This window comes from Tyto alba, unplaced genomic scaffold, assembly GCF_018691265.1.
Source record: "Tyto alba isolate M040663 unplaced genomic scaffold, T.alba_DEE_v4.0 Super-Scaffold_40, whole genome shotgun sequence".
NCBI classification, from domain to species: Eukaryota; Metazoa; Chordata; class Aves; order Strigiformes; family Tytonidae; genus Tyto; species Tyto alba.
The window spans coordinates 34,785,194-34,800,901 of NW_024881316.1; the positions used below are offsets into that span (position 1 = coordinate 34,785,194).

At 41.5% G+C, this 15,708-nt stretch overlaps 1 protein-coding gene across 1 annotated transcript in view; it reads right to left on the bottom strand.

Annotated features, from left to right (window-relative positions):
* Window positions 1-13,119: 13,119 nt before the first annotated feature.
* The window catches only part of NOL10 (nucleolar protein 10), a 53,088-nt gene continuing 50,499 nt past the window's right edge, over window positions 13,120-15,708 (bottom strand). The window contains exon 21 of the mRNA XM_042803436.1: window positions 13,120-13,425. Coding sequence (XP_042659370.1) covers window positions 13,306-13,425 — 120 coding nt within the window. The 3' untranslated portion in view covers window positions 13,120-13,305. The remainder of the gene's footprint in view (window positions 13,426-15,708) is intronic.

Sequence of the window (15,708 nt, forward strand, 5' to 3'; positions counted from 1 at the left end):
TTTGGTTTACACCCTTAGCAACAGCAAACGGAACACAGATGTTTTGACAAATACTGTCTCTAATTAAATCACCAATTTCAGAGCAGGGAATGCACCTTTGTTTTCCTGCCTTCCGTGTAAGGCAGAACCCATTTACATTTAACTACCTTCCTGGTGTAAGATGTGCCATACTGTTGGGAAATCAAAGCAAGAATGTAAAAGGCCTTGTCCATCAGAGAAGCTTGAAACTTCAGCCCCTTCTCATGCCAGTTAAGACAGTGCTCTGACAGAACCACTCAGCAGATTCAGAAACTTTCACCGTGATCTTCTGAGATATGGTTCTCGCCTCATCCCTTCCTATTTTGGGACATACATTGGGAATGGGTGTGAAGTGAGGGAGCAGCAGAAATCCTACAGTTTTCAATATTTTCCTGCATCCTTCTTCCACTTTGGGAAATGACTTGGCAACCACGAACTGGGTCTACGCAAAGCATATGGCAGTTCTGACTCCCCAAGGAGGGGACCCTGCTAGACTTGTGCATGACTCTGGCTTCCACCACAGAGCAGGAATTACGAGCTACTCATTAGGGGCCAGGGCAGCAGCCATTAGAGCTAGTGAACTCATGACACCTCAAGAGCCATTTTCCCTTACCCCAATACAATATACTCCTTCCCCTCAACTCTGCCCACCAGAACAACCCAAACCAACAGGCAACTAGTAAGGCAGTATGTGCCTTGCAGTTGTCACAGTAAACATGTGGCCAACACCATCTCAACACAGGTAAAACTCCTTTGATGTCAGTGAAAGTGTCACTTGGGTCAAAGCAGCAGGATCAACTCTGTTGTTTTGAAGGCTGTGTAGGTGGAAAAGACAAGACTTGCAGGTGGAATAAAAGCCCGAAGAAAATTAATTGAGAAATTATTCAGTAACAGTTCAAAGCCCTGCATGTGGGATGAAAGCCGGAATATGCTTAATAAAACTAAGAAATGATTCGGTAATAGTTCATCCTGTGCAATGGGTTCCCTGTAATTAAAAGCAGCATCCATGAGAGCCAATACAAATTAAGTACTGGTCGTTCAAATTAACTCTTTGCCTTTGGGCTGCTTTACTTATGTACCAAAGTAAGAACTTTTAATTGAGAGAAAAGTAATTCTTTCTCAACAATCACATGCTAGTCAACCCAAGTTACAGATCTGTTGTTGAGGGATTTTGAGCACAGTCACCATAGCCAGATCTCATGCTGTCATTGCTTCTCTGGTAAAAACACCAGATATGGGTAAAAATCCATTGATATAACAGAATTTCCCTCTTTCAGTGCTTGAAATCCACATGCAAAAGGGTGTTCAAAGAAAACTGTTTGAGTAGCTTTCAAATTTCTTGCATTATTTTGAGGCGTTTGCATTAGATGCTTTGGGAGACCAACACTGAAATGCCTCAGAATCGTTATTGTCCCTTGTTTATTTATGCCCTTCTGCCTTAGGGATTAGTCCTCCTTTCTCTGAACCCTGTGGCCAGCTTTTCTTTACTTTCAGAGACTCTTAACATTTATGGAAGAAAATAAAATCTACTACGGATAGTTTGGGTTTTGTTGCTTTTCAGTTTGGTGGTGAGGAACACTGCCTAGGCCCCACAGGGAACTTGTGGTACATTTCTGAAACACTGAAGATAATTCTAGATATACACTGGCTTCCAAATGCTTTCCAGAAAGATCAGGAATATTGCTCAGAGAACGCATGGTAGAGGGAAGGCTGGGAGCATGGCTGTGCCCAAGCTCTTAGGACAGCCTTGTGCTGAAGATTTCTGAGCTGTGGTCAAAGCAGGGATGGGCCTATGTTTTCAGATTCAAGCACCTTTGAACTCTGAGCAAGTCTGGAGCCAAGTCCAAATTCTTGCCTTAGCCCAGAAATTTTGACCTATGGAAATTGCACAATCTAATACAGTAGAAGTTTGTTGGTCAAACAAGTACCTTACACAATGGCAGATTCTTAAGCCCATCTGGTACTTCAGCATGGTTTGTACCTTGATGTATTAGTTCAGATGCCCTACAATGCATTACTCTATGGTGAGATAGATGAAGTGATGCATGAAGTAAGCCAGAAGTAGGCTTGTCTCAAAGTCAGAAGCTCCAAAGCTCCCTGTGATTAAGAAATTATCTCCACTTAGCTTCTATCAGTTAGTTGTCACCAATTCCCAAGAACACTAGGAAAAAAACATCAGCACTGATAATAATTTTCATTCCCACTATTCCTACTTAGTGCAAAAACTGGTTTGATATTAGAACTTAATAGCTAAAGATAGCTTGAAGAAATTAAGAAGTTGTCTATCAAACTTCCTATAACTGTTTTATCCTCTGAATAGTATTCACTAGAACCATTTTCCATCAGCTGAAAGGAGGCTGGGAAACCTGTTGCTGACAGCTGCTGTGGGTCAATTTCTTGATGCTGTCAGTGCTGAAACATGCTTACCCAGAAGAAAGGAAAGGTAGAAAGGGTTCGGACAGCTCAGCACTTCAGTGGTCACAAGCTGCAGGCACTTCAGACTGCTGTTCCACATGGGTGCTCACTGACTCAGGCCTTGTGATTAGATAGTGCCCGATTATCTAACCCCCCCATAACTCCAGATGTTGGGGGGGGGTAGAGAACCAGAAAAAAAAAAAATTGAAAGAGTTTGCATTACTATTTCTACCCGACCAGCTCTAGTAACCCTGTCATGCTGGCTGGAGGAATCCAGTTTTCAAAAGATACTGAAGTGCAAGAAGCCAGAGCAGGTCAGGACAGGACTGTACCCTCTAGGAGAAAATGGTCGTAAAATTAAAAGCTAGAAAGTCTTCACTGAAAACCCCAAACCAGAACAGATTAGTTTCAGCTCTTGAAAATTTGACATTTACATTGATAAGCTCTTTTCTCTGTTGGAAAGTCTTTTAAGAGAAACATTTGGCCAGATCTCAAATGATTTTCCACTTCTCCTCTCTCTCTTCCTTCCCAGCTGCTTTACTGACTGCCTTACCAGACAGTTCCTCTTTCTCCAAATTATCTCTTTCTATGAGAAATTCATCTAATTTCATGGGAAGTGGTGGCCTCTTTGAAGGAAGGAGCTCCTCTTCCCCAGATCTTCAGAGGCAAAGGGAAATAATACGTCTTAACTGACATGAAGGGTCAATTACTTTTTCTGTGATTAAGAGGAAGCATGTAAATATCACTAGAGACCAAGACAGACATCCACCGTTGGTCATTATTCTCTAGAAATTGCTTCTGTAGACATCACGTACACATCATATAACAAGGGAAGTTAAGAGAGATTCTCTAGAAAAACAGTTGAGAGAAGGAGCTGCCTGCCTTGACTGTTTGGTCATTGCATCCTCCACTACCCTGAGGCGCTGTGTCCTCTCTACTCAGGTGTAAAATCTCCCTTGCTTTGGTCACATCAAATATCCACCACATACTAGCAGCCTTGCCTTCGTGTCTATCCAAAATGCCACCACTGAAGTCAGTTTTTACTTCCATCACTCCAGGGAGGTCAAGCATTTCTTGACTACCTGAAATAGCTTTGTGTCTCATCTCTGCTCTGGAGAAGTTTCCATCTTCCAGTTTTGACTGGAACCTCCCACAGTTTGAGAGACTGACCACAGAAATAAAGGATTATCTCCTTCAAATTCTCCTAAAATATCTTTCTCTAAACTTATCAATACTTCTAATGTCTTCCCTTAACTGGCTAAACTACAGTTAATTTAGTGATACTAGTTCCCAGCTATATGCACATGTGGGATATTGCACACGATGTTCTTGCCCATGTCTATACTCCTAAACAGGACAGCATTAGGCCCCGTCCTAGGCACCGGAGCATGATCATCTATGCTCTGCTTCTAGTAATATTTAAATTGCAGCATTGTAGTTACCATGGCATTATGCAAAAGTGATTTGTTGCAACCTGTCTAAAATATCTCAGATGGAGGATATTTATTTGCTGTGGAGATCTGTTTAAAATATTGCCTCATATTTTCAGTGCAACAGTGTCATAGTCCTGTTGGGCAATCTCCTGTTTATATCTGGGAAAGGAAAAAACACAGTAGCTATGACAGGAGTGTTGCAAACTTCCCTTTTGATTCACTTTATAAGAATATCAGCAAAATCCTAATAGACAAGATAATTACTTTTCACAACATTCTCATTTGCATAAGATGATTAAATCATTACAGGTAAGTATGTGGTCTTTTATGACCCCTACTGTATGAACTTTGCTTGCGATATAAAGTTGCAGTTTTACAAAGGTTAAAATATGTAAGATAATATATTTACATAAGAAATGTTGGTAAAATGGAATGGACATAATATTAATTACTGAAGTCAGATGATATATAGTTTGAATGCTTCTGAATGTCGAATCTTTTGTGTAATCGTACATAATGTAATTGTGTATGTATGTAATTGTACATTGCAATTGTACTGATGCAGTAGTAAAAGTCTTGAAAAAATTATAAAACACAGCCACTGCCCCCCAAACAACTTAGACCCTAACTGAAGTAGAACTAGCACGGCGGTACAGATGCACACAGAGCAATAAGAGTGAAATTTTGGGGGGTAAAAGCAACATTCCCCACTGCCTGTCATCTACATGCACAGGAACGTGTGCCAACTCTCCAGACCCCCACTGTGCACTTCAATGTCAGAACTCTCCGCCTCTCCAAGTTCATAGAAATCCATTCTTCTCAAGATATTCCTCTACACAACCCCTCTACTATTACCATTCTAGTGCTTATTCTCAAATCTGTACTGTATCTGTACAATTTGTACTATAGTTCCTGATACTAATAGAAAACTGGAGTGTAGAGGTAGGCACCCCACAAGAAATAGCCAGATGTTAAAAGAAGAGATAATAAGTAGGAGAGAGAGAGAGAGAGCAGCTTTGGCAGAAACCGCTGTAGGGAAGGGAAGGGTGGTTCCAGGAATTGGGAGTATAAATTTTCATTAGGGCTGGGCTGGTATTTCCCACTTCAACTGCCTAGTTTTCTCTTTAATGAGGAAATGGGATTTTCACTTTTGCCCCACTCAATGAAGAATTAAATGGGAACAAGGACTTGCCTTCATAGGTAAGCTGACCCAAATGTCACTTGTAAACTATGACTACACTGGTAACAATAGTGTTTGAAAGTCATACCTGATATTGCTGTAAATTTCTTGTACTTTAATTGAATGTAACTGTCAAAGGAACTGCAGCACTTATCTCTGCAATTATTTCTTTCAAACAGAAGGAGAAAAGTGATTCCTTTCTCAACATGCTTAGGGCCAACCTTCACTCCTTGCATATGCACCACAGTCTAAAACACTAAGCAAACAAAGAACAGAAGATGAGATCTTGAAAAACATGGTCAGCAGACACATATCAGAATTTATACTAGTATGGATGATTTATAGTCATTGTAGTTTTCATTCACTTGTACAGAAATCAGCTTCACCTCTGCTGATGTGTGAGTGTGCGAACTAGCCTGTACCATGGGACGCTCACAAGTATTTTGTATGGAAATGCCACTTTCAGAACAAACGCAGGGTAACGTGTGACATATCCACAGAAATTTGCTACTAGGCCCCATGTAGATCAAGGATCCAGGCCAAATTAAAAAACAAAGAAGGGAGGAAGTGATACTAAAGTGCAGTTTACACAAGTAGAGTCATCAGAGAGAGGAATGGGGCAGAGAGAGAATGCCTAAATTATAGGTGAGGGAATGGCTGTGGAAATTAGCAATACTCAGTTTTATAGACTGAATGACTTATGAACCGTGTCACAAGGTTTAGCGTTATCCATCTACACAGTCTTCAAAATGTGGGAATTCTTTTTCCTCTGCTAAATTTGATTATTTTCTGCAGGCTGTATTATAAATTGTTTGTTTTAGTGATTGAATAGGACTACTTCTTCACGTTCATCACTAAGAGTCAGTTGTTGAGTAAAATGCGCTTTGAAACACAGAGATAACGATCAAGAGCTAAAGTATATTAATAGATTTATGTGCTTTCATTCAGCTTAAAAACCCCATACTTCCCAAGATCAGACAAAATATATTAGCTATGGAAACAAGCCAAAAAAAGTATTTAATCTTTATGAAAGAGATAAAAAGATAAAACTAGTGAGTGATTCAGTTGAAGAATGGGACAAAGGGGGAAAACGACTCCAGTCAAGTAATGGTGCATGTCTCCTCCTTATGCCCTACAACCACTCATAGAGGCATCGGGCTGGAGAGGTCCTCTAAAGTTCATTAATCCATTCCTCCTCCTCAAGGCAGGCTCCACTATACCTGTGGGGTTCCTGCAGATGTTTAGTCTGCCATCAAAAGTCTTTCAGTGGGCACTGCATAGGCTCCCTAGGTAAGCTGTTGTATGCCTTCACTGTCCTCCTACATCTGAAAGTTGGTCCTTTCTTCCTGGAATTCAAGTCCATTACTCGTTTTTCCATCTGGAAACAAGAACACAAATATAAAAGGCTGCTGCAAAGCAAGGAGGAGTAATTTGAAAACTGTTACACCCTCCTTCATAACTGTTCCTGAACCTGGTAATCTCAAATCATACCTACTTTAAGCTCCATACATAAATGAACCCCATAAGTATAAAAATGTGTATATACATTTTACACACACTTGCTATTTGTGAGAGGAATATCTTAAAATCATATTGCACTATTTTGTTCCAATATTAAAAACCAGCATTGTGGCACAATAAATTCTTTCATTGTTTTATATAAACTGATGGATGCTCTCCATTTCAGACAATTATACCAACTACAGGAACACAGCATGCTTCTTGGCTTGGTAATAGCATTTTGGAAAGAACATTATACAAATAATTTTGGTTCAATGCTTGTTCAATGACTAATAGCTTAACTGAAGTAAACTGTATTACTTGTGGAGTAAGAAAGTACTGAAGTATAGGTGATGCATCAGATTCAGGCCACTATCTCTCTAGTATTTCACTCACATTTAATCACTCTCTGTAAATTCATTTATAGGGAGTTTTTAAACTGATTCTCACCACCAAATTCTCATACGTATGAAACAATCAGGGTTTCCACGAGGCTATAGCACCTTATCACTTTTACCTTACAGAATCACAGAATGGTTTGGGTTGGAAGGGACCTTAGAGACCACCTAGTTCCAACCCCCTGCCATGGGCAGGGACATCTTCCACTAGACCAGGTTGCTCAAAGCTCCGTCCAGCCTGGCCTTGAACCCTTCCAGGGAGGGGGCAGCCACAGCTTCTCTGGGCAACCTGTGCCAGTGCCTCACCACCCTCACAGGAAAGAATTTCTTCCTTACAGCTAATCTAAATCTACCCTCTTTCAGTTTAAAACCATTACCCCATATCCTATCCCTACACTCCCTGATAGAGTCCCTCCCCATCTTTCCTGCAGCCCCCTTTAAGTACTGAAAGGCTGCTACAAGACCTCCCCAGATCCTTCTCTTCTCCAGGCTGAACAACCCCAACTCTCTCAGCCTGTCCTCATACAGGAGGTGCTCCAGCCCCTGGATCATCTTTGTGGCCCTTCTCTGGACCAGCTTCAACAGGGTGATGTGGTTTGAGGTCAGAAGCAACAGAGCACCATCCAGCCGCTCACTCATCCCTTCCCCCTCGGGAATGGGAGGGAGAAAATAAAGTAAAAGGCTCCAGAATCCAGGTAAGGACAGGGAGCGCAGAGAGGTAGCTCACTCATTAGTCATGGGCAAAGGACAGACTCCTTAGGGGAAGAAAAAAGAGTATCACTTTAATTCAAACACTAACAAAAACAACACTGAACAGACAAAGCGGGGACAGTGAGAAGCTCCACCACATCCAAAAACACCTCCCCCCACCTCTCCCTCTTCCCAGGCTCAGCTCTGCTCCCCATCTCTCTACCTCCTACCCCAGCAGTGCAGGGGGCAGGGGATGGGGGTCGTAGTCAGCTCAATGCTCCTTCCTTCTTGGGAGGTGGGGGGAGCGCTGCACATTCCTCCCTTGCTCCACGTGGCTCCCCGCTCACTGCAGACAGCCCTCCATGAACCTTCTCAGCAGTGAGTCCTCCCCACAGGATGCAGCTGTTCCTGTGCTGTTCCTCCGTGGGTCACCCCCGCATGTTGCAGTCCTCCCAGTGCCAAACTACATCAGTGGGGGCCACTGCTCCCCTCAGAGTCCTGGCTTCCTTTAAGGGCAGCTGCCTGTCCTGGTGTGGGCTCCTCCACAGGCTTCAGGTCAGCCTCCGCTCCACCGGTGACCTCCAGGGGTGTCAGGGGGGTGGCCCTGCCATCTCACCCTGGATGGCAGAGGGGCTCTGCTCTGGCACACCTCCCCTGTTTTCCCCTTCTTCCTTCCACTGACCTCGGTGTTCACATAGGTGTCCTCCTTGTAACTCCTCCTCACAAATCCCAACTCCACTCTTAAGTTCCCCTTTTTAAATACATTATCAGAGGTTCAGACATCATCGTTAATTGGCTTAGTCCTGGCCAAAGGCAGGTTCCACCTGGAGCCAGGGGAGCTTTCAAGAAGCTTCTCACAGGGGACCACTGCTGTAGCCCCCTCCCCTGCTACCAGAAAACCATGCCACAGAAACTCAGCACATCTTAATGAGTCTGTCTTGTGCCCGTGACTGTAATGGGTGAGTCATGCCTCCCCCGCTACCAAAACCCCTGCCACCCAAACCCAGTACACAGGGCCATGTCCTTACGTTGAGGGCCCCAGGGCTGGACATAGGACTCCAAGTGGGGCCTCATGAGAGCAGAGGGGGAGAATCCCCTCCCTTGACCTACTGGCCACACTTCTCTTGATGCAGTCCAGCGTATGCTTGGCTTTCTGGGCAGTGAACACACACTGGTGGCTGATAGTCAGTTTTCCATCCCCTACAACCCCCAAGTCCTTCTCTGCAGGGCAGCTCTCAATCCACTCATTGCCCAACCCGTATTTGTGCTTGGGACCACCCTGACCCATGTGCAGGACCTTGCACTTGGCCTTGTTGAACTTCATGAGGTTTGCATGGGCCCCTCTCCAGCCTGTCCAGGTCCTTCTGGGTGGCATCCCTTCCTTCCCGCGTGGCATCTGTACCACAGAGCTTGGTGTCATCAGCAAATTTGCTGAGGGTGCACTTAGTCCTACTGTCCATGTCACCAACAAATATGTTAAACAGCAGCAATCCCAACACTGACCCCTGAGGAACGCCACTCATCACTGCTCTCCACTTGGACACCGAGCTGTTGACTGCAACTCTTCAGGTGCAACCATCCAGCCAATTCCTTACCCACCGAAAGGTCCAGCTGTCAAATCCATCTCTCTAACTTTGAGACAAGGATATCATGCATATGAACCTTAAATGACAAAAAGGATCCCAGCAGCTGCTCAGCTTCTAGAAATGGCAATACTGGATCACTATGGATTCCTGCAGTATGGAAAATGAAGTACTGTTGACTGAAAAAAGGTTGATGTAATTAGGCTGATACCTAAGAAATGTCTGCTTTGGTTGTATTATGAAGTTAATTGTTTGCAATGATGTTGAATTAATATGTCAGCTACTACTGAAACTCCAATCTTCCCCCAAATAGTTGCTCAAGGGCATTAACCTGCTTTATCAATCTCAAGAATCTAAATATGCTTCATGCCAGGTCCCTACATGGGACCTTAGGGCTCTGCTACCTCTCTCCCACCTTGCCAAGGATTTGCCTGACTGTGCTGAAAGCCAGCTCTGGTAACAGTATTGCCAAACAATAGGGGACCAGACTGCTATGAGAAGAGATGTGTGAGAAAGAGTTCTGAGCACCCTTGCCAGAGGCCTGCCCCTGCTTTGCTTGGGAGCCACACCACCCTTAGTCCTCACCTAAGCTACGTTGCTGGTGTGCCTATGCCTGCCCAAGTACCTCACTGATCCTGACCTGCTCACTTGATCTCGGACCTGCCTTCTTGTTATGGACTTCTCTGGTCTGTTGGTTGAACCTCATTGCCATCACCCTACTACTCTTCTTCGATAACTGCAGGACTGCACCTCCTGCCAGGAAGGTCACTGCCCCTGCCTGCCTTGTCACCCCAAGCTCCCAGCCTGCCTTCCCTCACAGAGCTGCCCACTCTTGCTGCTCCCCAATTCCTCAAAAGCAAGGCTTGCAAGGAATCTTCATCCCTATTTCACTGAAAAGCTTTTAGGCTCCAACGCACGCCAGGCATGTTGGTACTATACCTCAGCTGTGTGCCAGAGTTCCAGTGCTGGACACCCTGATGAGCCATACCTCACTGTTCGCAAAAGTCAAACATCAAACACCTCTCCTGACCGAAGTGAGCAATATAGAAAGAACACCGCCTTATTTCAAACATTTAATAGTCAGATGAAGGCTAGGAAATCCACTTTTCTGGGTATCACTGATTCTAACAGGTGCTCATGGGAAAAAGTAGCCTGAGATTAAATATTAGTTCAATTAATTTATGAATTTTTAAATTTTATACTATTTTCCTGCTTTAGAAACATGCTGGGTGTCCCTCTGCCTGTATTAGAATGATGTGTCCTTCCTTCAGGAGAATGACCGCAGCAGGAGAACACCTTTGGCACTACAATTTTTGCTTGATTCTCTGTGGTCTTTCAAAATCTGTATCAGCCGCTGGTTATCCAGTAGAGCACAAATTCAGTCAGAGGTAAGATGGAGACTGCACAGAGCTTTGCCTCTACTTCACCTTATACGACAAGCAGACAACTTTACAATGCAGTACAGTCTTCCTTCCTGGAGGAACACATAACAACCAGTTGTTACATATGCTGTTCACAAATATTCAGATTACTGAGCCAGTTGTAACGTTCTCATTCACAAGTGCTATGTGTGACCTCCAGCTTTCTAGGATTATTCTCCAGAATGGCTGGTTAGATAACATTACTTACACTTTTACCTCTAATTCGCCTTAATCATAGTCACAGTCTTATCTTTCCAGAAATTTCACTGGTTATGCCTAGTCTATTTAAGCATCGTTTAAAGTATATCCCAAATATCCTTTATATGATATAAAAGGTGCAATAAGTACAATTTCCATGTGCCTTCTCTCTAGCAGTATGAAGTGTATTCTTCTAATCAGTCTCCAGCCTAAATACATGATCAGTATTATCACAATGAAGTACTCTGTAAACACGTAAAAAACAAAGCATATGCTGACCTAAACCAGTGTTAGTCATGAGAACCTCAAAGAAATATAATTTTTAAGCTGAAAGTTAACCATTTCAAACCCAGTTCAGTACTATACTGAAGATGAAGCAGATTTTCTTTTTTTTACTGCTCTTGACAGCCAGCAAAATCACTGCTGAAATAAGCATGCCTTAAACCATAAATGCACCTCTAGCTCTTGATCAAACATAATGGGATTTAGGCTTACCATGAGGAGCAAACTCCTCTGAATTCCTGCTCTTACAGTACCAGTTCTGTCCATGTAATCCCCAATTCTCCCTGTATCAACCAGAATGGTGCCAAGTTTCTACCATTAATCTTTCCACATTCAGTATAGCTACGTATATGAAGCGAACACACCTGAATTGCATGGAGATAATTTCTATGAGATAACACAATGCTCCAGGGGAAAGATGTTGCACTAGTACAAACTTTAACTTGTCATTGCAATTGGATTTAAAAGGCTTGACTGTTATCAAAAGACAAGACTCCAAAAACAGGGACATACCCTGGAGCAACCACAACTGCGTTCCATCTTCTCAGTGGCTAAAGAGAAGTAATAATGGTACTTCTGGATATACAACATGGGTGAGACCGACATTTGAATACTGGATAGTTCTGTGTAGAACTAACTTTCTCACAGAAAGCATAAGAAGCTTATGGAAAATGCAGAAATTTGACAGCTAGAGGTAAAAAATAAGTATTAAGAGACTCATCCTTCAGCTGAATGCAAGGACAGAGAGGTGATGATTACAATGTATGTTTTCAAGATGAAAATAGCAGGTGCAAAAGGCATTTTTAAATTAAAGGAAACAATATAATTAAAAACAGAAGCAAGGAATTAAAGTAGGTAAAATTAAATCAGGGAGAAGAAAATAAATTTAACCATGTAACTGATTATTCTACCATCTAAAAAAAAAAAGAAAAGAAAAAAGAAAGTCTGTGAGAAACCAAGGTTTTTACTGAAATAACTGCAAAAATTCTATGGTAAATACTGTCCAAGAGACCTGACCAGATTAATAACCTAGCTAGTTTATAAAGCAAAATACTTAAAAACCTTCAAGTCTCTTAAGAAAACTGAGACTGATGGGGAGATTCACTGATTCTTGTTGGATCCAAAGTTCAGTTTCTTGGATTTAGCAAAAAGACAATGTATAAATCCTTTTAAAAAGCAATAAACAAAGCTCCTTTAGCATCAAAGGTAAAAATTAATTTCTTTGCTGAAGTAGTGAACTACTTATGTAAATGATGGGTTTGCAAGATAAAAATCAGGAGATGCTGTATCCTGGTTAGCAACAAGCACTCTTCTGGGAATCGAAAAGAATCAATCATTTCCTTAACGCTGTTTCTAGTTTCTTCAGTTATTTAACTAAACTAGCTTTTTGAAGAACAGGAGGCTCCTGGCATGGCCTTACTGTGCTTGTCATGTGAACATACACCACTTGATCTACGCTGAACCATGGCTGGCTCATCAAAACGTATTAAATTTGGTGCTAAGGATTCTGAGTAAAGGCAATATTCTCAAAATCTAACTTACCAAGACTATCCTTCCAAAATTCCCCTTTGTACATCAGTGTGGCAAGAAAGGTTTCCTTATAGAGTGACTTAGATGAAACTAAATCAGGCATTCTCAGTTGCCCTCATGATGACCATTTGTACTTTCTCCTGGCTACTAGGGCAACTCAAGAATATAAAGCCAAAGTCAGTTTTTGAAAAACAATTGTGTGTCATCCTTCAAGCAGCATAAAAGAAAAATCTGTTGTACCCTTGCAAAGATAAGTTTTTAGACAAAACAACTTACCTTTGATCTTTTAAGCAGTCACAAATAAAGACTTCTGAAAGGAAAAACCCACAGCTCTTAAGTTAAAGACAGGTAGCCTTGCCGCATATGTAAGTTCTTCCATTAAAAACATGCAGGTTTGTACAATAACCAGTTACTGGTGATTTCTGCACAAATACAGTTCACACTGGAGTTTATACTACACCGTACTCGTAGTGTCCTTTGGTTTATACTTTTACTTTCATAAACTTTTCAATAATTACAACAGCCTAGCAAGGTCTGGCTTTTGTGTTCATCAGTGAATCAAAATACAAATACATTGGTACTTTGTCCCAATTTGATGAAGTCCCTTTTTCAAATGAAAAATGAGAGAAGTTTCTTAAAAAAATAATATAAAATAGGTCAATGAAACAGTCGTCCTCTTCCACGTTTGCTCCTGAGATGACTAGCAGAACGCCTAAGGGTTTTCCTCTCTTGACGATGTTGTTTCTCAGCTTCTTGCTGTTTCTTTTGCTGCTCTGACTGCAATATTAAAACAAAAATAGACTCAGGTTCTTGTAAACCTACATATCACCTCATTGTTCAAGTATCTATATATTAAGTCAGAATGCCATAAGGGAAATCTGGAAACGTCACTGTGAATGGTCCCATGCTATTTTGTCTTATACTACACCTGTTGTTTCTGGGCATCCCTAGGCATTATCATTTCAAGTAATTCAGAGCAAACATTTAAGACAAAGATATCAAAAAAACAGTGAATAAAATAATGTGTTTCAGATGAAAACCAACATCTAACAATAGACTGTAAAATGACACTCCAGAATTTACGTTTTAATGCCCTTAAGAAGGTAGACCACAGTTTGAGGCTATTTAGTATCTACTTCGGTTAATGGGTTTTACCACATTTAGCATTTGCACAAATGGATTTTAAAAAGAAGAACAATTAGTTAAATTTGCTGAAACGTACAGGTTTTCTTAAAAGTGTTCTCAGAAGTTCCTGAAAGTGTTTGATATGCTGTAGGCAATTCTACGAAGACCTTCAACGTGAAACTAATTTAAAATCTCTGCTCCTATGGCACATACTCTATTAATGCTTTTCCCCTTCATCAGAAGGGCGCTGAAAGGATTTCATTTACATACCACATAGATGAAATGGCTCTTACAGCCACAAATTGCCATTTTCTTTGGAAGACTAAAGCTTGTCATCAAACTAAGCATAAAATGGAACTAGCAGACTTGAACTAGCCAAGCCCAGGCAACTGTCCATGCTATAAAATACTCCAGCAATTAGAGAAATTCCAATGCCAACACAGAGTAAGTGCATTAACAGTGTGACAGAATTACTGTATATGCAGCTGTATCCCCACTGCATCTAATTCTGTAATCAGCAGCATTCATACGTCAGCCCATCTCTTCCTGCATTGCCCATTAAAGTACCATTTAAACTTCAGCTAGAGATTTGAATGTATAGACAACATTTTGGCTGAGGTGAGATAGGAACCAATTTACCAAATGTAGCAATAAACCCATACCAGTTTCATGGTAATAAAAGCTAGTGGTCTTTAGATGTTGTTGAAATTTATTGACTTCTGGTTTCACTGCAAGTAGGGAGACAAGAAACTCAGTATGTGAAAATGTAAGTAGTTTCACTTTGCCTCCAGACTCCATCTGAAACGGTCTTGAGAAATCTTAATATAATGTTGAGTGCTACCACTAGCATCCTGAAATCGAAGAATCTTGGTCTGCATTAGAAGCTTTGTTTTTTTGGTTTTTAAATGTCCTCTATACCCCCTTAGTAGTGTAAGCACTTAGGTATTTCAGAAACCCTGCTGTTTTGTTTTATGTATTTGCTATCATAAAGCATGCTGAAATTGAAGAACAAGACGCCACACTGTAGGAACCATACATCCCCTGAAAACTAAACTGTGAAATATCAATGACAATTTCATTGCTGGATCTGCCAGTGGTTGCTGGGCATCTAGGAGGCTGCTAACATTCTACAACTGCAGCTGCCAAGTTCAGTCTCAATTCCACTGACTTACAAGGTCAAGTGATACCAATCCCATGAAAGCACAATTCTCCCCTACTAAACCTTTCTACCTACTCCTAAATACACCTGCACTTTAAGGGAAGGGCATCACAAAGCAGAAGCTGATGAACAGCATAACACTAAAATCTCTTTTGTCTTGCCAATTTCATCTCTGCATTCTCTGAAAAGGAATGTCAAGACACAGCATACTGCATAGCATGACTTCTTCCTAGCTCTCCCTGCTCAGTTCCTTGGGACTTCAGAGTATGTACACAGGGTCTGTCTGAGAGAAGACTTGTCTTATTTTGCTATTCTGTTGATAGGAGAAAAGATCTCCACTGTAGATGCATTATTTTTCTTTTAAGTAGACTTAAAAAAAAATATTTTTAATGCAAATGAGCACAACACATATTTCAATACAGCAACATCAGTTAATAGAGAAAAAATTCCATATATTGTAGCAGCAACATAATTAAATAACCCTCAAAGCTATAGCATATCTGATGGAATTAAATGAAAATGGCATTCTGAACCACTGCCATATCTGTCTTCTTCCACCTTACTCCCAAATCTTCACAGAACTGTTAGCAAAAGGTGACAGTTCATTGTTCACCACCAATTACAAGAAACCTTGTGGCTTTGTGCATTCTAATTTGAATACTAAAAAACCCCTATGTTTTCAAAGCTCATTTAACTAGTTGCAAGACACTAGCGTATCAGTTACAGCAGTTGGTAAAACCCCCAGAACGGTTGCCCTACAGAGACCTGCAGAGGAA